The sequence below is a fragment of the Pollicipes pollicipes genome, unplaced genomic scaffold (assembly GCF_011947565.3).
Source record: "Pollicipes pollicipes isolate AB1234 unplaced genomic scaffold, Ppol_2.1 Scaffold_7261;HRSCAF=8764_pilon_pilon_pilon, whole genome shotgun sequence".
Taxonomy (NCBI): domain Eukaryota; kingdom Metazoa; phylum Arthropoda; class Thecostraca; order Pollicipedomorpha; family Pollicipedidae; genus Pollicipes; species Pollicipes pollicipes.
In genome coordinates this window covers 8,524,637-8,548,412 of record NW_023597054.1, presented here as the reverse complement: position 1 = coordinate 8,548,412, position 23,776 = coordinate 8,524,637, and the positions used below count along the sequence as shown (strand labels likewise).

The 23,776-nt window shown below is 45.8% G+C and overlaps 1 protein-coding gene and 1 long non-coding RNA gene across 2 annotated transcripts; both read right to left on the bottom strand.

Annotated features, from left to right (window-relative positions):
- Positions 1-9,664: 9,664 nt before the first annotated feature.
- LOC119112140 (zinc finger HIT domain-containing protein 1) lies at positions 9,665-11,198 on the bottom strand. The gene is made up of 3 exons (XM_037236187.1): positions 11,110-11,198; positions 10,474-10,806; positions 9,665-9,986 (listed from the first exon to the last, which is right to left on the bottom strand). Exons 2-3 carry the CDS (start codon positions 10,698-10,700, stop codon positions 9,716-9,718), a joined length of 498 nt encoding a protein of 165 aa, XP_037092082.1. The 5' UTR covers positions 10,701-10,806; positions 11,110-11,198; the 3' UTR covers positions 9,665-9,715.
- A 5-nt stretch (positions 11,199-11,203) lies between these two features.
- LOC119112141 (uncharacterized) lies at positions 11,204-12,735 on the bottom strand. Its single transcript, XR_005095684.1, has 3 exons — positions 12,700-12,735; positions 11,992-12,054; positions 11,204-11,302 (listed from the first exon to the last, which is right to left on the bottom strand). It is a non-coding gene; the product is annotated as an uncharacterized LOC119112141 (long non-coding RNA).
- Between the last annotated feature and the right edge of the window lie 11,041 nt (positions 12,736-23,776).

Below are 23,776 nucleotides of genomic sequence, written 5' to 3'. Positions count from 1 at the left end.
CTTCCGCGTAAAGGTAACAAATAAACATTCACTGACAAAGGCCAGCGCGATCTGACCCTGCAATTGCGCAAAATACTTGTGACTCCGAGAGGTTGACCGTTGGAGTCAGAGTACGGAGTCTCACTAGCGTCCTTATCCGGATACTATACGGACACGTGACCTCCACGACGCGCTTATTGGGACAACCAAGACACTCGCAGATGAACATGCCGTCGGGGCTCGCACCAAGGAATGAGTGCTCCTTGATAATGAGCCCGGAACGTTCAAAACGAGCGTGAACGTGTGACGGACCTATCTCCTTCATCATCAGCTCAACAGCTACCAATTCATTGTCACGTCTCCACTGGAGGGCAGGGGGACACCGCCTGCCATTGAGGACCGTTTGTCGCTCGCAAACGCGGTCTTAGAGGGAAGTGCTCTTAGTATGGGAATGCATGTGGGCCGTCACATCACCAAAGATACTGGCAGTCAGCCTGCCATGACGATGGTCAAACCAGAGTTTCGATGAGCTTTGTCCCCTAGTTTTGGCTTCCAATGCTGCCAGCTCATCCAAGTGATACATAAGGCATACGGTCTACAAACTGTTCGCAAAACTCTTCAGACACAGCAGAGCAACTATTCAGGCGGCTAATATCACACATCTTAGCCACAATAAATGGCAAGCCTGGAGTTCTTTAGAAGTGCCAGCCTCATCCAGTGATATCATATAGACACACCCATGCTGTGCTCCAAATGCCCTGATCTCCTCCTGGATCTGGGCATGTGCTGATGGGCTGAGCTGAACAGCAGCTGACCTCTTTCTCTTACCACCCAATCGGGTCAGCTTCATGCCTGATACCTTAGATGCAGTTACATTCTTCCGAAAAGAGCTGTTCCACCTGCAGGCCTCACCAGTGCATGGTGCCTTGTTAAGCCCCAGCATCACAGCAGCTTGGGCTTTGAAGAGGACAGCTGCAACATGGCTGCAGGTCTCATCCAGCCTGAAAAATAATGGAATGCTGTTAAAATTGCCATGATGTCAATTAGCATTAGAGGGAATTATTAATTAGCATTAAATAGCTCCCTCTGGTAGTACATAAATAGGTTAAAATAATAAGCATTAGAGGGAAAAAAAGAAGGAAAACATCTCGGGTCCTGCATTTTAGATACGATATTGCACATTTTGAAAGGAATAGTTTTCAAAACAAAATGGCCAGGAAACATTTCGGCTCAGCATGAGTAACTTGGAATTTTGAGAGCAAGATGAGCCAAGCACAATATCAGCCACATTCAGCTTGCACCTTGGCTTAGTAAATGTGAGAAAAACTGTTTATCATCAAAAGTTATGAAATCTTGATAAATGCATGCGGAACATGCTCTATTATGGCTTAAACATGCTATCCATATGATGTATGCTGTACACATGCTACTTACCCACCATGCAGGTACAGTGTGCACTAAGGACTTCACCACTCTTCTTGCTTAGTGTCCATGCTACATAGGGCTACACAGCCTTTTGCCCAACACGCTGACGCAGAACCTTTACCTTCATGAACACAACATTTTGTTTTACCTCAGCTGTTTCAATGCCTTGAACAAATCCATTCTCAAAATAGTTGTGGGCTTCCAGGGCTCGGTAAGCCTTCAAGTCTTGATTTGTATAAAATCCCGTCTTAAGGACACAGTACACAAATATATCTGGAAAAGAAACGCTAGGCACCGCACTGAGGTCTCTCGACCACTTCTCCGCCGGAATCTGATAGTATGGATCCGGTAGCCGCGTGCCATCGTGGGTTAACTTTTCCCCATAGCGTGCACAATCCGTGGGATTGATAGGCTCGATCAAATTTCGTTCCCTCTTAGTCATAATTGCCACACAGAATCACCTCCCTCACCACAGCCCACGAAAATCAAATGCGAGGACGCTCGCCACCTCGCTTTCTATCACCCCAGCAGGACCGGCAGACGAAAATGAGCACCATTTTTTTCTGAATGATGTCACAGGTAATCACTTCTATACGCACAGCCCAGTGAAAACAGCGCCTGTACCGTTGCGCCCGGCAAAGGTCACCCCGCACCCTCCGAAGGGTGACCCCCACGAGACAAACAAACGCAGCCCGTCCAACCCCTGACCCGAATTAGGTACCGCACCCATATATTTAACATTACCTCTGAGAACCAAGATGACTGGGATTAGCCAAACCGGGCAACCTTTGCCCAAACCGAAAAAGCAGCTGCCTCCGAAAAACACCGGAAACTCGTTACTGAAGTCTCCCCCAACTTTGGAATCCATTTCGCACAACAATCTCCGCATTAAGGAGCCTAAAATAACCGTGAAAACAAACACCACCGACCTCTGCATGCCCTCTGCACGAGAACAACAATTACGTGGAGAACGTCTAAACTTATTGGCCTACTCGTTCAAACATCCAATGTACCCGTCGACCAATCACCAATAAACTAGTCAGCTATTAACTAAAAAAGTGATTCACTCCATTCCAATACTAGTAAGTCATCCTTTCATGACCTCCTCTGGCTGGAATTTCTCTTCGGCCTCTCCGTAGATCTCCCTGCTCGGGTAATCACTGGTGATGGGGTGGTGCTATCTGGTACATCAGATATGTTACTTTGTTGTCTGTCCTTTTTCTTTGCCCTACATGCTATCTGCCACCCCTCCATCTCCTCCTCATAATGCTCCAGTCACATAATTCATCTCCCCATCCACTCCTTTACTGCCTACATCATCCCTCTGCATCACTTGAGCCTCTCTATCATTCCTCCCCCACAGGTTTCCTGCTTATCTTTTCGAGTGTCCTTCTGCCCCTCCACTATAACATCCACCTCAACTTCCTCATCCTGTCTACCTACAGGGCTGGTACTGTCATCCCTCCCCCGGTACTCGCCTAGGCCCTCTGTTTCGTCAGCAGTTGCTGGAGCAGAGCAATCATCTCACCCACCTATTCTTCCAGTCTTCCTACTTTTTCCCTGAGGTTATCATGCTGCTTGTTAGTCGGAGCCACACTTGGGTGACGGACAGTTGCAGCATATGACTTCAGGACAGGGGGGTCATGCTCTTTCTCATACTGCTTTCTAGCCTGAGGATATGAGAGTGCTTGTTCAGTTTTAATCCTACATATCTCCTTTTCTTTTTCCCATATTTCACACTCCCTGGCCATACATGAGTGTCCTGACTGTTTGCAGTTCAAACACCAGCGCTCACATTCCCCATCATGTTTTCCTTTCCCACAACGAAGGCATAACGGATCACTGGGGCGTCTTGTTTCAGTGTGGCCAAATCTGTCACAACCAAAACATATCAGTGGGTTAGGGATATATTGGTGGACATGGTACGTGATGTAATCCAGCTCCAGTCTGACTGGGCATGAGGACCTGTCAAACGTCAAAAGTATGGTTGGGGTTTTCTCCATCTTTTCATTCACCCTCTTGGTAAATCTCCGAGCACCTACTACCCCAAATTCACCCAGCCATCCCACAATCTCAGTCTCAGACAGATCCGCAAGGTCATATGCATCGATGGTTCCCCTGGATGTGTTCATTCTTTGTTCACGAACAACCTTACACTCTTCATCCTCAAACTTTTTATTTTTCATGAAATTTTCAGTCTGTCCATAATTTTTGGTTTTTATCAGAAGGATGCCTGCACCCAGAAGAATCGCCTTTTATTCCTTCTCAGCGCCTCCCAGAACTCCTCTCACACACATCTGGATCCGTGGCCAACCTTTGGACCTAAATAATTTTCCTGATTTGAGTGTTATTTTCAGGTATAAGCCCGAGGATTCCCCCCTACCCGATAAAAGAAAAACTCATCTGTCCGCGCTCGTTTACCGGGTCGACTCGGGCCAGTCATCCTCACTTCACTCCTCCATCACCACGAAGAAATAAGAACATTACACTGAGACTCACCCGAAGTCTTGAAACAAAAGGAAATTCAGACGTAAATTAAATTTAACCCAAAAGAACTAGTTTCCGCCGTTCGTATGGCACGTCAAAAATGCCGATCGGACTTGACTGCAATGCCTTAAAGTGGTCTAGACGGTTTTTGACGGTAAAAATGGTGACCTGAGATCATCAGTTTCAGAACGGCGGATAAAATCGCAAATTAGCTTTTGATTGGTGCCGTTTTGAAAAAAACTAACGAGTAGTTCCATAGTTTGAAGTTGGCTGCATGGATGTCGGTTAAGTAGTGCTGTCCTGTCATCCCTGTGTATCCACCACGAGCGGCCCCACGCGGCGAGCGCGGTGCTGGTCAGTACAAACTGCTATCAAAAGTAGAAAACGCGTAACTAGCAATTTTATAAGCATTCGGGAGAGCGTTTTTGTGTGTGATATTTTGATGCTGTGGATTCAATTCAGAAGTAATAAGTAGAAATTGTGCACCAAGCGGAACACAAAGCAGTTCTCTTTTGAGCAATGTTAAGACTTGAAATAACTGGAAATATCTAGTCTTAACTACTGTGGATGGTTTTTGACATGGGAAGATGGTATTGAAACCCAAACAGCTGCAGAAAGAAGGTGTATCTGGACGAAAATGCGTATCTGATAGCATATATGTTTTTCAATTGTAGAAGGGTGCTCGGCAATGTCTCGTATATCGGCCAAAACAAGCATTCGCGCAGTTACACGTTATTGTACGCAGTTGCTAAGCTTCGTATTGGTGATTTGAACAGCCCCACGAAACCAGTGAAGGATGTCATGTCTCATTCATAAGCAATTCAGGGCCGGGGAACGTCTCTGCAAACGTTAACCATCTGCTGGGTGAAGAGCGTCAGGCATGGTGTCAGGCATATGTGCATGGCATTGGTGATGGCATGGCAGTTGTGACGGGACATGGACGGGACATACCCGTTGTGCGTGCCAGGGTGACGGTATGCTCTTGATGGTAAACAAAATGGTTAAGACCGACGGTTACTGGATCTACTGGTTAAGACCAAGGCCATGTAGTAAGGTATGATCATCCGGGGATTTTTCCAGCACTTTCCCTTCACTATTACTGTGACGTCACAAAGCCACAGCCTGGCATCACCTCTCCGTCTGCATTATCTTCGCGTCTGCTACACCGGTGCACCTACTAACAAATGCTTCTGGTGATCGCCACAGGGTGCTTTAAGAAGTTTCATCAGGAAATATGTAAGGGAGATGTTTTTGCCACGCTGGGTGCGTGACAGCTAGGCCTAGGAACCCAGATCCTGTGTGCCACGGCACTCCCACTTGCTGAGGATGCCAAACATTGAGTCTATGGCGATGTACTGAATTCGGCCAGCCTACAGCTGCTTAAATGCAGGCTGGCGAGCCCGCCCAAGGTCCAGCCACTATCAAAGGGGGAACTAACCGGCACCAGAATCATCATCCGAACTGTCGCGCTGAACCTCAGCACTATATATAATGACGCGCCGGGTTGCTCTGGTGTGTGATGGACGCAGATTGAGACGACGGAAGTGGTGTGCTGCCTGCTAGAACATAGGACATTGTGGACATTGCACATTGCATCAATTATGACACGAAGCCTCCGAAGGTCGTGGCGCGTGGCGTTAATCAAGAAAATATCCGTTACGCCCATGCAGCCAGTTCACCGCACACACGTATGACTCATAATTCACTGTATTTTACTAAAACGATTCTTGCGCCCAGCATACACTTCATTGTGCACACTTGGCGAGGACACAGAGCAAACAGGGAGGGGGGGGGGGGCGGAGAACACAAGTATATTTTTTTCCAGATTAAATCTAGGGTTATGCGACATGATAACCAGTCTGAAACAACCCAAACGTTTGTCTGCGGAGGAACCGTCTATGCCTCAAACAGACACACAAGCATGCAAGACAAAGATGACATGACGATGCTCACTTAAGGTCACTTACTTTTGTTCACATAAGCACAACGATGCTCACTTAACGCTGTCCACCTGACGTCGCACCTGTTTGGCTGCGCGCCTGGCAGCAGTCCGCTCAGCCCCAGCCTGATTAAGCCATCCGAGGCGCAGATGGATGCGCGTTGTCACCAGCTACCGAGCAATCCGCTTGTCCTGCGCAGAACTTTCTCAGCAGGAGCTTTGTGAGGCGGTCGACGATACCAATGTCTCAGTCCATGCCTGCCCCCATCAATACCTGGAACACGATCTTGTAAGCCTCGACAACGCTCGTCCAGGCCTTGCACGGTACATCAAAGACCACCTTGGCTAATCGCGTGTGTCCACCTGTCTGGCAACAGCAGCTGGATGGTGTCTCTCGGGTCGACAGTCCCTACTTGGATCGAGGTGTTTGCACTTTGCCAACCGCCACGAAGCCGGCAACGAGGGTCAGCGCCCCGTGCTTGGATGTTGACGCTCGTCATCTCGTCGCCGCGGTGGGGCCATTTTTCGGCCACTCGCTGTCACCGCCACGGAGCATGTCTTGCCGCCCGACTCGTTGACCCCGCCGTCCTCTCCGAACCCGTTCGGGACGAGCACTGGAGCCTCACGACTGTTTGCTGGTAGGGGCCTTCGCGTTGTCCGCATTCTGGGACCTTCTACACAGCTGGATCTTAGATCTGTGACACAACGAAACACAGTCATTTCCACGTACCTAACAGGCGCATTAATCAGACTGTATTACAAGTCACCATTTTGTTCTCATTGCGACAACAAAACGTGTTGGACCCGGACATCCCTTTTTTGGTTATCTCATGCTTGTTTCATACACAACTACTTTTTTTGTGGTCCAGCGTAACATAATCCGAGCGGGTAAGAGGGACGGTCAATGACCGACGAGTACTGCACTGCGTGCACGACTCTCATATCTACCGCTCCTGGCCATAGCCACGGATTTTGTCTGGATGGTCCCGTTTCATGGTCCCATTTCAGTGCATCGGTTGCCCCAGGGGGTGGCGCCGCCATTACTTACTGTTTTCGACGCAAAAACACGAGAACATCGCGGCCCTCCGAGGCCCCCCCCCATCCATTCGTTCTGCACGAGAGGTTGAAGGTCTATGGTTTAAGCACATCAGCATTTTTTTTACCATGATATTACTGTATGTAATCCTTAGCTTTGGTGGCCATGCAAAAAGCTTTTGTTTGAAATCTCGAACACTAACATGGAGAGTGACACGAACAGTCCAAATGGCTCATTAGTAATAAAGTTCGCATATAGGGGGGCGACATGTACGGCACGCAGCTGAAAGCAATGTTCAAGGCACCAGGGCAAACCAACACGGGTAGCTCATTGATGCGCTAGGTGCTGTATTTTAGCCGTTGGGGGGGGGGGGGACGGGGTTATTAGTCAGCTCACAGTGCGTAGATGTGTTGTCAATGGGGCTGGGACTCGCTCGTGCAAACTTGCCCTCCCCCGCCGCTAACCCTGGCTCCGCCCCTGACACCCTCCCCTTCGCCCGTGTAGCATAGATGGCTGTGCTACTTGTGTGGTAGCCAGGCCCCACTTTGTAAACAAGATAATGGTTGGAAAGTCTCGTTTGGAGATCGTATTGTAGTCTACAACTGCACAGAGGGGCATAGATTGCGCATGCATCGAACTGTAAATCGGGTTGACAGATCTCTGCATAAAACAGACGGTAATTTTCCTTTTTAAGCACACATACTCACATCGGCGTGCCGGCGATGTCCAGTTGCATGGAAGGAACTGCACTTGGTCGAAGGCATTTAACACTGGGTTTGGGACTGATCTTAACCAGATGGCCAGGGCCAGTCATGATGTTGAAATGATCAGATCAGATACCGCATTCGCCACATTTATAGTAACCTCCAAGAGCAACGGCGCATTCACGTTTTCATGACAGTTGGATCGTTTTTTACAAATGTAAAAACTAAAATGCCTTCATTGCGCCGTTTAATATTCTTACAAGAGGCCGCCTCACAGGATGGCATCTCGCTGCCAAAAAAACCGCCTTTGATGCTTACTATTGGCCAATGCTGGTGCACCACTTCGAATTTCTCCCACCCGCGACATAACAGCACGCACCGAGGCCACATAACAATACAAACTTGGTGCCACGACGCACATAATAGACAATACCGACCACAGCACTTGTGCGCGACTGCCGTTTTCCAAACGGCGCAGTCGACGTTGCCATGCAACTGCTGCTCAACCCAGCGCGACTTTGCGACGCCACCGCTAACGTTAAGGAGCCGCCCGCTGTCTGACCAATTTCCCAAGCGTGATGATGGCCCCCTGGTTAAGACTTCGGTATAAACACGCCGAAACTGCTATCTTGTAAGTGTATGGAAAGATAGCAACGCACGTGTATGATCGCAGCACTTTCGCTGTGAAGATGCCCATATTTGTATCAATTTGGAAACAGCTTGGAGGAACATTTTCAAATGCCAAAAACGCTTGACTGCTCAATTCACAAGTTCCCAATGACAAAAACGCGTAACTACCCAATTGACAACGGCTCCTAATGACAAAAACACGTAACTGCTTCATTTACAACGGTTCCCGATGCTAAAAACGCGCAACTGCTCAATTTACGACGTTCCCCGACGGCAAAAATTTACAACGGTTCCCAATGACAAAACCGGCATAATTGCTCAATTTACGACGGTTCCTAATGACGAAAACGCGTAAATTCAAAGCTACGCTTTTGACACAACTGACGCTGAGCGTAGCTGACAAAATCGCGTTTATAAATGGATACGTGTTCTAGGCATTAAAGCCAGAGCGTGTGGGAACGTGTCAGTTACTAGTCTGTCTTTCGAAAACCCCTACAGGCACTGCTTATACGCGAATCTACCAAGGCATATATGCCTTTTCATTCTTTTCAAAATCAATGAACAGACCTATCACTTTGTTCAAAATATGCGGCTCATCGGGACGATTCTAATGATACAAACAGCCTCAATTGCGAGAAAAATGTTAGTTACCTGTTCCCTGAATTCAGGTGACAGAAAAACGCGGCTCGCGGGGTTTTGCTACAGCTTGGGCGCCGCACACACTACACCGGAGGAAAGGGCTTGCCCCCGAAGGCCGGTAGAAGCGAGAGAGACGGGAAGGTATAGCTATCTATTCTATTTCATTTATTTCATTATTTTTTAAACTACTTCGGCGTTTCGCGGACTGCCCATCACGGCATGTCGGCGTCACAGCACCGATGCACGCCAATGAGCACTGCAATACGGGAACCGCGAGGAGACGAAGGTGGAGACAACACTGACCTGTTACTGGACTGCATGCTCACTCCGCCAATTTGATTCAGCCGTTGTGTCTGTTCATCCCGGACGAGGTGGCGGGCCGAGAGGCCAATACTAGCTTGGAAAAAATGGGCAAATCGCTAGCTTAATCTGATCGTATTTCTGCTCATGGGGAAAGCTTAGGTTGTGGTTAAAGCAATCATGAAGCACTTGAGCGAATGCAAAATGCAAGGCCGAACTGAGACAGACCCGAGACCACAGATACCACGACCAGACATGGTACACAACTAAAACGTCGAACTGTTGTGCGGCGGCGCAATTTGTGCTACGCATCCACCACACAGACAATTACAATCACGGGCTCAATTCTCAACTTCGCCTATCACAAGCGCGCACGCTGATTCTGACCGTCGCAGCCCCCGTGGTCTAATGAACACTTCCGTACCGAAGCGAGCTGACGCCACGCACTGGACGCCACCCTGACCACAGCACCGACTTTCCACCCTGGATAGCCCTCGGGCCCAGACTGGCCACATCCGCCGGCCATCATGGGGCGCCCCTCAGGCCGCCTGAGTTCCCTGGCCGCCGCCGGCACGCTCATGACGTCCACTTGAGACAACGCGTCTCCTGATGTGTGTGCTGGCAGCGCACGCAGCAGAAGCGCGCGCCGCACTGCACACACGTGTAGTTGCTGGGGAAGCCGCAGACGGCGCAGAGGCGGCGCTCCGGTCGGTTGCTGGCCGGCGCCCGCGCCGAGCTGTAGCTGGGCGGCTGCGGCTCTGGCTGCTGCTGCTGCTGCTGTTGTTGTTGCTGCTGTTGCTGTTGCTGTTGCTCCTCCTCGAGCAGTGACGAGAATGTCTTGCGGAACCTGCCGCGGTGGGAGGGGGCAAGGAGAGCGCGTCACGCCAGGCGGTTGGCATTAGAAGGGAAAGGGGCAGCGCGGCGTCGCAAGTCACACCTCAATAAGCGCTTGGTGAAGATTGCCGCCAACAAGGTACCGTGCCTCGACTCACGACACGAAGTGCGGCCCGCACTCTGCAACAAAACTGTAGGCCGACTATAGTCTGATAATGTAGGCTAGCTAGCACACAAGTAAAAAATGAGTTGCATTTGATGAACGTCCACTACGTTGGCAACAATAATGCATTACACACCACACACCTCTGAAACCAGTACACATTCAGGGCCACTTTCGACCGTTGCATTGCCGAAAGCGACGTCTCAAACTGGCAAGCCAATGGAAGAAACAACTGAGAAGGCAGGATATAAGAATGTGTTTCTCGCAAGCACAAAATCCGCCAGATCTACCCCCCCCCCCCCCCATCCCCAGGAACCACTGCTATCCTTCCCCTGACCGTTGTTTGAAGTACTCGAAGCTGCGCGCCTTGCGCTTGCGGTCGGGGCGGGTCTTGCCATCCAGCGACTCCTCAAACTTGGGCGCTTTCTTGTGCATCACCAGGTTGGCGTGCGGGTCATCGTGAAAGTTGTCCTGCTCGAGCGCCTCGAGCGCCTTCCGTTGACGACGGCGGCGGGACGCCTCGTCCAGTACTACGTGCGACGCGGCCCGCGCGCGTGACGTCATCCTCTGGCCCGGTGGACACAGGAGGGACACGATCTGGCGTTCAGCAGTGCACTTACTTCTCCACCAACGGGAAGCTGATCTGATCCATTAAGTCGTCAATGCGAGCCTGCAACACGCATATGCCTTTAACACATATGGTGACACCCCTAGCGCTGTGGCCCCATTACAAAGGCTTACCTAATGTACTGATTTAACTACCACAATTTTTGATCCACCTCATGGTTGCATGCACTCCTTTATGAAACCGGCATTATACTCACATTGAACATGTCTTTGCAGTCACAAACATCAAGTTTTAGGAATGGGATAAAACTTAGCCCCTCTTCACTGCAACAGTGCAAAACTAAAATATGTAGTAGACAACATTTTTCTCAATGTTGCTGTTACAAGTAACCAAATGCTAACATACTTGTACCACTTCCATCACACAAGGCAGAGTTGCTTCAATATGTCCACCAAAAGTGTTCACTTTCTTCCACCTTGTCACAAGTACCTGGAGGGGTGTCGTAAATATCGCTGGAAATGAACAGGTGCATGTCATCCAGATCCTGGAGGATGAAGCGCCTTCCTAAAGCACTGGTCTCATCCAGATGCAGAAGAAACTGTTTCATAGCAGGATCGCTGCATTCAGTACATAATCAGCAAAAATACATGACATGGATATTTACACATGCAATCTTGACATAAACAATGCCAGGACAGAACTGGAATATTCTTTCCCATAGATGTGACGTTTCTAAAAACCTTACAAGACAGAAGGGTACCATTAAATGCTCATTACCCAGACACACTCCTTTGGAAAATGTGGAAATGACATCATTTTTCCTTGTGGTGTAAACTGCCCTCACCTGAATTCCACCCACCATGACTGTGACACATTTGCTGTCGAGATAACCCAAACACTTGTGCTACAAACATCACACTCCAGGTTCGGGTAACAACGTTCAGAGTGCCAGGCTTAGATAGTTCCAAAACCATTTGATCTCTTATCCCAAATTTTGCTGACTTTGGATCTGTTTTGAAGCAAAATGACTAAAACCATCATGAATCCAGGTCATCACATCCATTGGACACCACTACCAGCAACCATGGTTGTCATCAGTGCCCAGAAGCTGAACCCACATGCAACTGGGACTCAAGCCTAAGCCCATCACATGAGAATCAAAGGTTGTAACCTAGAACATCACACTTTCTTCAGCTCTGAGTCTCCGGCTCATAATGCACAACACTAGCTCACAGAAAATCTTTTAGAAGAATAGTCAAACACCACTTTTAATTCACCACCACTTACCACTCAATCAGCATTCCCTTGAGAACATTGACCATTTCTGATCAGGACCCTTTCTGCAGAAAGCTGTGGAAACATGAACAATTAGTTATATCATAACAAGGAAGACAACAGAAAAAGGAGAAAACATGGCCCCAGTGTGGGAAAAACTTCCGTTTTCTGGTGGATGTGGCACCAGGAAATTTTGTACTCCAGGCTCTTGACTGGTCATAATGACAATTTTTGTACTCCAGACAAACGCTGCAGTCGTCCCACAAAGCAGACACCATTGCAAATGTATGAGCCTGAGTATAAGTACCAAGGCAGACAGTTTTGCTTTCTTGATAGCCAGGAGGGTGCATGAACTTTGCTTTCATAAAGTGAGTTATAACTTTTATTTGATTTCCAGGGACCAAACACATGGAACACCAAGAAATGGAAACAAGCATTTGCAGTCCTGCAGGAGCTGGCCAATCCAGGGCGTTCATGTCAATGTCCTTCATCATTGTATTACATGGGTTAGATGCACTTGTGCAAGCCTATGCAACCCCTGAAGGGTGATGACAACTCATGTGAGTTACTTCTGTGGAAATGAAATAAACTGAAATATGAAATGTGCTTGCTGTAAGTACCTACCGCTGCCACATACATCACATGTCATTACCTGTGGGGAAAATATATGGCGCACCTGAGTAAGACCGCATTCTCCACGACGCACACACCTACCGTTACCTTTTCAAGAAACGGACAGACATATCACGGCTCTGGCTCCCACCACGCGGCGAACCCATCGCCTCCCGTACCCGAAACCAACGGCAGCCCAGCCTCCTGCAACTGACGAGTGCATTTTTGAGCAGTGGAGGTCCGTGTGGCAACAGACACCTACAATAATATTCGTTCGACCAGAAAACCACTAGCAGCACCAAAATCACCGATGACACATCTATTTCAACTAGATTATTCAAAGACTCGCAGAGCAAGGAGTCCAGGATGCCAACTATGCTCTTAACTTACCTCATATTGAGAAAACGTGTTAGCGATTTTACCAAATGACGTGCATCTTGCAAACGGTTTGGTGGGAAAATTCCAAAATATTGCAGCATTGCACATTCTTTTCAAAGCGCTTGTTTCATTCCCGCTCCTGCCATACCAACCACTAATCACCATCCGACTTGCAATTAAACCGAAAATCATAGCATTCAAACACACCACATATCGGCACTTTTAAAACAGAATCATGACATTAAATGGCATCCAAATATCACGTTTGTGAGCGACACTTTTAGTGGTAACGGCTCCTTTTGGGTTCTTAAATGTCATCGGAAATTACGTTCCCAAAATGGGAGTTTGTGGCATGCGGCATTCCAAAACTTATTACTATTGCATAAATGATAGTAGGCCAGCCACTTTTTCAGAAATCGGTAAATGCCGGTCTGAAGATTCAAGGATATCTTACTTATTTAACAACGGTATCACGTCTCCAGGCTCAACCAGTACCCATACTTGTAAGATCGAGATGGTCCATAACCCGGTGGGAAAAATCGCAGTACTTGGTTGCCCTTCTCACGATGGGGCCCATGGGGAGACCCGGGGAGAACAAGCCGGAGTACAAGCCGGAGAACAGCAAGTTTTTAGCAAAGTTAACCAAATTTAAGTGAAAAATTTACGTGTTTTGGTGTCGCCCAGACACGGGCCTTCCTCAGAGGGTGATGAAATGACATGATATGCCTTAGAATGAGAAATATCTATCGATTTGTAGTATAGGTACTGCATTATCTCGGCGTCGTCTTGCGCCACCAGAAGATAAGGTATATTTGTAGGTGGAAAATAACAACTTGAAATGCATGGCTGTAAAGCTCTATGATTTTTCTACCACAAACTTAACAATTTGTGTTCGTGCAACTGCATAAATGGCTTTTCTTCGACTATTCATCACAGCCTGTCATTTCAGGACCGACTCGTGGTACTTGTACTTGGTTGGCCCATTGACGAGTGCTAGAATGCCATCACAATGTGAATGCGCCAGAACTCCTGCGCGTGGCTTGGTTGTTTGTCTTGATGTGGTGGGAGTGAGGGGGCCGGAGGGTGAGTGAAGCTGCTTGGGATTATGTGCATCGTAGTTGCGAGTTTGAGGTATTGAGTGAGGCAAGGTGGAATTGGTTGTCTTCAATTTTCACACAGCATGCATCCACACTTTTAAAGTTACTTGGGATTTAATTTCGGACCGCTATTAAGTCATTCTAAAAAAGGTAAATAAATACCGGGGGACTGATCTATAAATGTTAACCAATGCAGGCCAGTGCAGAACCACCTTGTTATAACCTGCTCTACCTACAGCATGGTGGGTAGGTGCGTAGGTACTAAGGTATCTATATACAACATTACTGCTAGGCTTGGGTTTCCCATGTGGGATCAAATATGAGGCTGGCCTCTTTTCAGCCTGTGGTTATAATTGCTGTAACCTGACAGGTGGCAATGCTGCCATGTTCCTTGCTGTTAGGCATAAGGTCCTGCAGTGACACTATTAAAATTGTCCCTACATAGGATCATAGGGAACTTGGACAAGAGGAGAGGGATAACGGGAGGTGCGGGAAGAGAGGACGAGTAGAAGTGGAGGAGGAGTGGAAGGAGAAGGGTGACAGAAAGAGAAGGTGAGGAACTGAAAAAGGAGAAGAGCAGAAAGAGAAGGATAGGAAGAGGAACACTTTTGGTATGTTTATATTAATTATGTACAGGCCAAAAGGACTACATGTTAGTGATGTCACATGCATAAGGCTTTCATAGTCAGTTGCATCTGCCTAAGACTCATTAAAAAGCCAGGGTGTGATGCACAGTGGTTGTCCACAGTTCAGTTTGTCAGTAAGCAGAGGATGCATCTGATTTATCATTTTGATATTGTGTAAGATTGCATGTAGATAGGTGATGATATGTAACTGGGCTTTGAATGATGCACCTGTGAATGCATATGTATAAAGTTTTGTTGCTAACCTCTCTATCTGTATATTTCTTATTGACATGTACCATTAATCAATCTTTGCATGTATAGGTGAGCTAGTAGTACTACAGGGATAGGGATGAGATCGGTGTGGCGCCCTCACTCACAAGAAGTGCTCTGTTCCACTTAAATTCAAAATTGTATGCTGACACTAATTTTTGCTAGAAAAAAACATTGGGAAAATGTTGACCCATTAAAGGCAGTATGTAACGTACTCCAAGCAAGGCCCCGTTGTGCAGACAGTCATTCCGCATTACACAGACCTTTGCTTGCAGACAAGTTTGTACTCAGACCACAAAAAATTTTGTACTCCGCCACCAGCAAAAAAAAACTGAATTTCCCACCCTGCATGGCCCCCATACATTTTTTTATCCTGCTCTCATGGACTATGTTTTTAAACTGCCATAATATAGACTCCATACCTTTTTCACCACAATCCTTTCATGGGTATGCTTATGACATTGATTTCCAAGCAAAATGTGCCATGCTTCAGACACTTGATTTCAATTACTATTGCTCCCAATTACCAACTTATTTACTGATTCAATATGTAAGTGTAGGATGTAGTCTCCCTGCTAGCTGTTTTTGGTGTACACAACAAATGAGTGAGTTTGATAGAATGCAAACTATCAAAACTGAATGGGTCACTTCTGGCAATGTTATATCCATAAGTGTGTTTCAAAACGGACAAAAGATGAAACAAAGCAGGCAGGACACAGCACTATAACTTGTAGATACTGGTGTTAAAAATATCTTAATCTATAAGGTGCAAAATTCATCCCATCACAATGTACTGAACACTAAAAAAGTTAATGGAGCATACAAGCTTTGAATCAACAACTTGTTTGGTATGGCTTTACAATCAATATCTGAGATTTGGTTTTGGCTATTGGGGGAGACAACAAAAATACTAAGATCATGGCCTGTAGTGAGAACAAAATAACCCAAGTGAATCTGCACTGTTTCCACAGCTGGCACTAAAAGGCATTCTTTGGCAGCAGATGACAGTAATATCCATGCTCTAGTTGGTCTCAGTAATTGTCAAAGACCATCAGAAATTGGCTGCTTGCAGTTCTTAAATTTTCTAGCTTACTTAGTAAGTCTGATAGGAGGCTGTTGGTATCAATAATTATATTGCAAAGGTGTCAGTCCTAATAAAGACTGATAAAAGCAGACACGTAACATGTGGCGCACCTGTTGCACCATTCCACAGAGCACATACTGCTAAGTTTATGGTCAAAATGTCATGCAAGCCACCATATAAATACAAGCATCTGGGACATTATGGTAAGTGCAGAAAGTACATTCTAGCCAATGTTCAATTTTTCTCACCCAGAGGAAAATTTTTAGGGCAATGTGATACCCATCTAAGCTTTTACTGACCCAGACATACTCAATCCAGAAAAAAACAAGTGTGTAGTTCCCTATTTAGCTGAATAGGATGCTAACTCCTCCCCAACTTTGAGAAAACATTGATCAAAATCGGGGAGAACATGGTTTGTACCACTTGTTTATGATAAAAGACTCCTCTGCCCACCCGCTCCAAGATACGTACAAAACTAAACCACCTGGGGCGTCAGGCTCCTGCGTGATTGGGGCTCGCAGATCAACGCAGCAGGGGCGGAGAAATTGTTTCCTCCTCACAGATCAATTCAGCCCCATAAATTTAGCATCAATACATCTTCTCACCGGCGTTGAATGTGATACAATACTTTTCTCAGTTTATGACACTGTTCTAAATTTACACATTGCCTTTACGTACACCACCAACTAAACCCGCCACCACTGCTCCCAAACTTGCCCAAACTGCTGCTCCAAAACAAGGTCGGTAGGCTACATAAATGGCGCGCACGTAATAGAGGTCTTCAACGACATGCATATATTTTTCGCATATGAGTATCCTAGCAACCATTCTCAGCGGTGTTAGAAATAGTGCTGACCGAAATGGCCCAGCTATTGATGTTCTGGCAAGTATGTATATATATATATATATATATATATATATATATATATATATATATATATATATAGAGAGAGAGAGAGAGAGAGAGAGAGAGAGAGAGAGAGAGAGAGAGAGAGAGAGAGAGAGAGAGAGAGAGAGAGAGAGAGAGAGAGAGAGAGAGAGAGAGAGAGAGAGATGTGATACCCATCGTTATATATGTAACGTTATATAAACGCAATATATATATATATATATATATATATATATATATATATATATATATCCGTACCAAAAGATGTTTTCCAACAGTAGTGCACGATTTTTCATCCTTTAAAACTCAAAACTTATTTCTTGTGCAATTTAGTCTTCTCCGAAGATGAGATAAGATCTCGAAACGTTAGAATGGAAGGAGTGATGAATATCTGAGTAATTTTGTGCGAACCATCTTTAATCTAAGCGATGACGCAAAGTCAAAGGCCCGGAAACTAGAACGATGCATCAAAAAGCTCGTCAATGCTGAGTAAGCAGTTATTTTTAATCAAACATGTGTCAAAGAAAGAATTCTGCCAAAATATTCCGATATATATATATACTATCATCACATCAAGTACATCACTTTGTATATACATTTATGTGTGCTGTAGCTCAACAACAAGCTTTAAAGAACTACGAGAAACAAGGTTTTGGAGCAGGACAGCTGAGGCCACTAAAACCTACATTGCCGAGCATACTGTAGCGGTGGACCATGCCCTTGGTCAGTGTGTCAGCATGTAAGACGAGTGGGGCGATGACTCATGTATGAGTGAGGAGAACAATCACGGCTTGGGGCGGTGCGTCACGGTGGCGCCGGCCAGTCGCACGCAGATCGTGTTGCCGGTATGAGCCTTGGAAAAAGTATAAGAGGTGCTGCTCGGGCGCGTGGGGGAGTCTCTCTCTCTCTGTCGGCAATGTGTGCGGCAGCTCGCCGGTGTGTGTGGAGTGGTCCAACCGACATGTGATCTCGAACAGACATACATTGAATGAAAGCGATGGAAATGCAGCGAAACTTCCCCAAATATTTTGCGTTTGCTTCTTTCTATTATTTCTACGCACTCTTTCTGTAAGTAGTTTAGACGTCAACAGAGCCTTCCAATGGTCAAAAGATCACAACGTGGTCCAGGGGCTTCAGATCGCATTTCGCTAAGGGCTTCGACTTCCCGCGCTACAGACGATCTTACGCCACGCCCCCTCCTCTTTCTCCCACTTCCACCTTACTCTACCGTAAAGACGTGGAGCGCTACAAAATAGCACGTCATGCTGATGAAAATCCCGCGGAATGCAGGCCTCCTTGAAGGATTTTGGACGATGCAATATCTTCGATCTCCTTTCCAGTTTCCGAATCCCTTTTGCCACTCAGGCCTCAGATACCAAAGGAAAGCATGAAGGCATAAAAACCCAAATGTACTCTTATAAATGTACCTCAGGCACCCACGTAAGGAGTGAATGGGCATGTAATGTAACAATGGAGGGAATGGGCATGTAATGTAACAATGGAGGGAACGGGCATTTATACCCAGATCTAGACTCGGTCGCGTTCATTTAGTACATTCAAACCTCATGATATTTACTGGCTGGCTGGTCAGGCTGGTCAATCCCGTGCCCAGTGCTTTCGTCAACAAATTTGGCAAAACTACAGCTCTGATGGGAATCTGTAACCACTAAAAATTATTAGTAATTGCACACATTCCTGGATATCCGTTCTGAAAGCAAAGACAAGACACCAAAAATAAACAGTCATTCCAGCTCCCACATTATAATGACTGATGCCTGGCACTAAAGGTTATAGCTAAAGGAGAAACAGACGGCTAAGCCAAAAGATCTTGATGACCAGAACCAAGCATGGGGTTAAAAATACATGTCTCAGGAGCCTCAGTATAGTAGTACATCTCGCTACTACATCCTAGCACCGGATACCCATGCCTGGAAAGGTTGCCCAAAATATGACGGCAATAATAGAAAGAAGCAAACGCAGAGTATTTGGAGAAGTTTCGCTGCATTTCCATCGCTTTCGTTCAATGTATGGTCGACAGTGTAGGTTTTAGTGGCCTCAGCTTTCCTGCTCCAAAACCTTGTTTCTCGTTGTCTTGGAAGCTATTTTTTGAGCTATAACAAATATAAATGTATATACAAAATTATATTATAAATATATTTCTCGTCACCTCTGATATTTGGTAAGATAAAACATTGTGCCAGAACATCGATAGCTGGGCCATTTCGGTCAGCACCTTTTCTAACACCGGTGACAACGGTTGCTGGGATACGCACGTACGAAAAAATATATGCTGGCCGCTGATACAATTTCAATGGCGATGATGCTGCACGTGTGGCACAGTCCGCGGGAAATGATTGGTTGTCAGTAAGATTTTACCGCTGAATGCGTGTCACGAACACGAGCATGGGCAACTTCGGGTTGTGCGACACTCGTCGTGACCGGGCCATTTTTCCTTATTTCTAGGTCACAGGTCAATGTTATAAAAAAGTACGGCACCCCCAAAAATGGACATTATCTCGAAGTCATAAAAAAAGAAGACGCGACGGTAAATCTGTCTTCTTTTTCCTGCTGGCGTTTTTTCCTTATTCTTCTAACGTATCCCTTACAGACAGCTCGATTGGCGCCTTGTGTACCGGGACACAGAACCTTGCGCGGGTTTATGGGCTAGCAAGGCATTATGAAATTAGGGATCATTACAGTAGTTTTAGATATATATTTATCTCAGTATTTCACACATATGGTGCGACAGATTTAAATCCTGAACAAAAATCGTGTTTTACAAGAAGCTCTTGAGCCGCATTACAATGGACCCCCTTTGGGACTTCGTTTCGAAGGGAGGCTACGGCAAAGTCCGGTGCTGTGACCGCAAATCTGTGCGAAAATTGCGAGAAAACCCGCAATTTGATAGACCCGCGAGTTGTGCAAATGTGAGATCACACTTATATGACAAAAGAGTGTGAATCAAGGGCTCGAAACGCGTGTGATTACTGGTAGTGTGTGCCAGTGGCTTGTATTGGTCTCGATGGGATGGGGAGTGTGCGTGCGAGGTTTGCTCTTCTGAAAGAAAAGATTGTTTTGGTTTTCCTCAGTCTACTAACTCCCAATAAAATGTGATATATTGATGCCATTTGATATTGATGCCTGCCTCCACCTTTAAGTTTGTGTTTGAACATGACAAAGGAATGCTGGCAAACTGAAAGAAACACTAGCACTTTTATTGCAGGGGCGTACAAAGGCAAGTACTGGTACTGGTAGTTCATTACGACTTTGCCAACATTGTGAACTTACTGAGGTACCACAGCAATCGGCATGCTCAGCATAGGCTCACATTATATGGCTTTGCAAAATTGTCTTTCCCTGAAGAATCCTGAAAATATAGCTTTATTGTTACTGATGCACATGGTACCATCTTCACAAATATTGTACACAGGCGAGCTTTGCTCATGATCAATGTCATAGCCACTGCAACTTGCATGGGATGCGGGGTGCTGAAAGGTGGAAAAGTATTGCTGTTGGTGTCTTGAACAGCACTTAATAATATGTTTATCATGAGCCTGCTGTGCACTGGCAGCTTCATCACTTCCCTGCATTTTGCCCATCGAGCCATAACTACATGCAATTGTCATGCCGCCAGCCTAGTGCAAGCTCAGCATGTTTACAGTGTCAATTCACCACATGTAAAATGTTCCTGTCATTTTTTAGTAAAGCAGCCTGATGGCTGCAGCATGTTGCATGACCATGGAAGTGGAAGATGTGTGCATCTTTCTCACCTGCGTTTTCTGGATTCCCGAAGCTGGCTAAGCAAGTGATGCCACTTATTGGTTGTCTGCTTTGCTCAAAGTGATTTGTATATTGTATCATGTGTTTTTGGTCAGTCATATGTCAGATGGCAACTCAATACAAAAGTGCATGCTTGACCCATCTTTCAACACAAGAAAAATGGATCCAAAAGTATTTGATGTCACACTTACATGCACTTCTGAATATAGGGTGAATTAATAATCTATTGATGAATAGTGTTTTGCATTCTTTTTAAACAGCATTTGTATTAAAGTTGCACATGAAACTATCAAAAATGGGTATTGTATAGAACGTATAATGGTGACGTCAAACACCATCCCAAACACTCGCTTGGGCACGCGGAAAACGACGGCTCCGCGAGTCTCATGCTCTCGGGGGGGGGGGGGGGGGGGATTTAAAGGGAATGTTCCACACTTGAAGATATTGAGCAAGGTATCAGATATGATAGTAAATGCTTTCTGGTAACTACTGGCAAGCTTTCAAAGTTCGAAAACGACGCTAAGTAGCAAAATTTCAAAGTTTATAAAAATGGGCCCATAACTTCATTGTTTGATGGCGTCATGAAATGGGTTTGTGACGACAGCAAAACCTGACAGCATCTGGCAGCCAGACCTAAAAAATACCTCGAAACACACGAAAGAGTGACGTCAACCGGCCATTCTGGCCGCGGGGGCTGTGTCGGGGGGTGGATTGGGGGGTGGGTTGTTTATGGATTTTTTTGTATTGGTGCTGGCCGTAAGAAAAGTTTTCGTGGACTGTTTGACATGCACAACGTAGCGATCGCCAGCTTTTGTGGTAGATTATTGATATAATAACACGATTTGCTGTGCTCACGCTGTTGCTGCTTTGCTGTTGATGATTTTGTCAATACTTTATCGTTGACCCATCGTTGCGCGCAGTGCTGTAGTCCTGACATTGGTATCATGTGATGCGTACAGTATTCACTGTCCTTATTGTTTGTGACTGGAAATGGGGTGTCATGGCAAAATTGATAAATTTGTAACATTGCCTTTATTATTTGTAACTGGAAATGTGGCATCATGCAAAAATTAATAAATTTGTAACATTGTCATGCATTGATTGTCAAAGCATTGCTATTGCTATGGTAAAGATGGTAAGGTTGGGCTACCACAAATGTTTTTTTTTGGCTCAGGATTGTTCGTGCAATTTATAGATAACCCCAATATAACCATTGTGGTACAACAACATTCTTGCCAAAGACAGTCCTTTGGCATTGTTAGATAATTTTTTGCCAGTCATTCATAAATTATAGGCTCCTATCTCATAGCCTTGACAAAGAGTACTCAGCCAATGTAGTACATTGTGTAATGACACTGGTTAATCGCTTCATTTTGGCAATACCTCGGTGGTATTCTGTGGCATGACATAATGAACTACAATATGTTTTTTTTTTACTACAATCCATGCCGTTTTCATCATAAATTCCAGGATGAAAGATGGGTCAAGCATGCGCTTTTGTATTGAGTTGCCATCTGACATATGACTGACCAAAAACACATGATACAATATACAAATCACTTTGAGCAAAGCAGACAACCAATAAGTGGCATCACTTGCTTAGCCAGCTTCGGGAATCCAGAAAGCGCAGGTGAGAAAGATGCACACATCTTTCACTTCCATGGTCATGCAACATGCTGCAGCCATCAGGCTGCTTTACTAAAAAATGACAGGAACATTTTACATGTGGTGAATTGACACTGTAAACATGCTGAGCTTGCACTAGGCTGGCGGCATGACAATTGCATGTAGTTATGGCTCGATGGGCAAAATGCAGGGAAGTGATGAAGCTGCCAGTGCACAGCAGGCTCATGATAAACATATTATTAAGTGCTGTTCAAGACACCAACAGCAATACTTTTCCACCTTTCAGCACTCAGCATCCCATGCAAGTTGCAGTGACTATGACATTGATCATGAGCAAAGCTCGCCTGTGTACAATATTTGTGAAGACGGTACAATGTGCATCAGTAACAATAAAGCTATATTTTCAGGATTCTTCAGGGAAAGACAATTTTGCAAAGCCATATAATGTGAGCCTGTGCTGAGCATGCCGATTGCTGTAGTACCTCAGTAAGTTCACAATGTTGGCAAAGTCGTAATGAACTACCAGTACCAGTACTTGCCTTTGTACGCCCCTGCAATAAAAGTGCTAGTGTTTCTTTCAGTTTGCCAGCATTCCTTTGTCATGTTCAAACACAAACTTAAAGGTGGAGGCAGGCATCAATATCAAATGGCATCAATATATCACATTTTATTGGGAGTTAGTAGACTGAGGAAAACCAAAACAATCTTTTCTTTCAGAAGAGCAAACCTCGCACGCACACTCCCCATCCCATCGAGACCAATACAAGCCACTGGCACACACTACCAGTGATCACACGCGTTTCGAGCCCTTGATTCACACTCTTTTGTCATATAAGTGTGATCTCACATTTGCACAACTCGCGGGTCTATCAAATTGCGGGTTTTCTCGCAATTTTCGCACAGATTTGCGGTCACAGCACCGGACTTTGCCGTAGCCTCCCTTCGAAACGAAGTCCCAAAGGGGGTCCATGGTAATGCGGCTCAAGAGCTTCTTGTAAAACACGATTTTTGTTCAGGATTTAAATCTGTCGCACCATATGTGTGAAATACTGAGATAAATATATATCTAAAACTACTGTAATGATCCCTAATTTCATAATGCCTTGCTAGCCCATAAACCCGCGCAAGGTTCTGTGTCCCGGTACACAAGGCGCCAATCGAGCTGTCTGTAAGGGATGCGTTAGAAGAATAAGGAAAAAACGCCAGCAGGAAAAAGAAGACAGATTTACCGTCGCGTCTTCTTTTTTATGACTTCGAGATAATGTCCATTTTTGGGGGTGCCGTACTTTTTTATAACATTGACCTGTGACCTAGAAATAAGGAAAAATGGCCCGGTCACGACGAGTGTCGCACAACCCGAAGTTGCCCATGCTCGTGTTCGTGACACGCATTCAGCGGTAAAATCTTACTGACAACCAATCATTTCCCGCGGACT

Bases quoted from the DNA above. Each gene is read 5' to 3' on its own strand.
- LOC119112140 (XM_037236187.1), bottom strand. From the start codon at position 10,700: ATGACGTCACGCGCGCGGGCCGCGTCGCACGTAGTACTGGACGAGGCG. The intron at 9,987-10,473 runs GTCAGGGGAAGG...CCACCGCGGCAG, and splicing joins TTCGAGTACTTCAAACAACG to GTTCCGCAAGACATTCTCGT.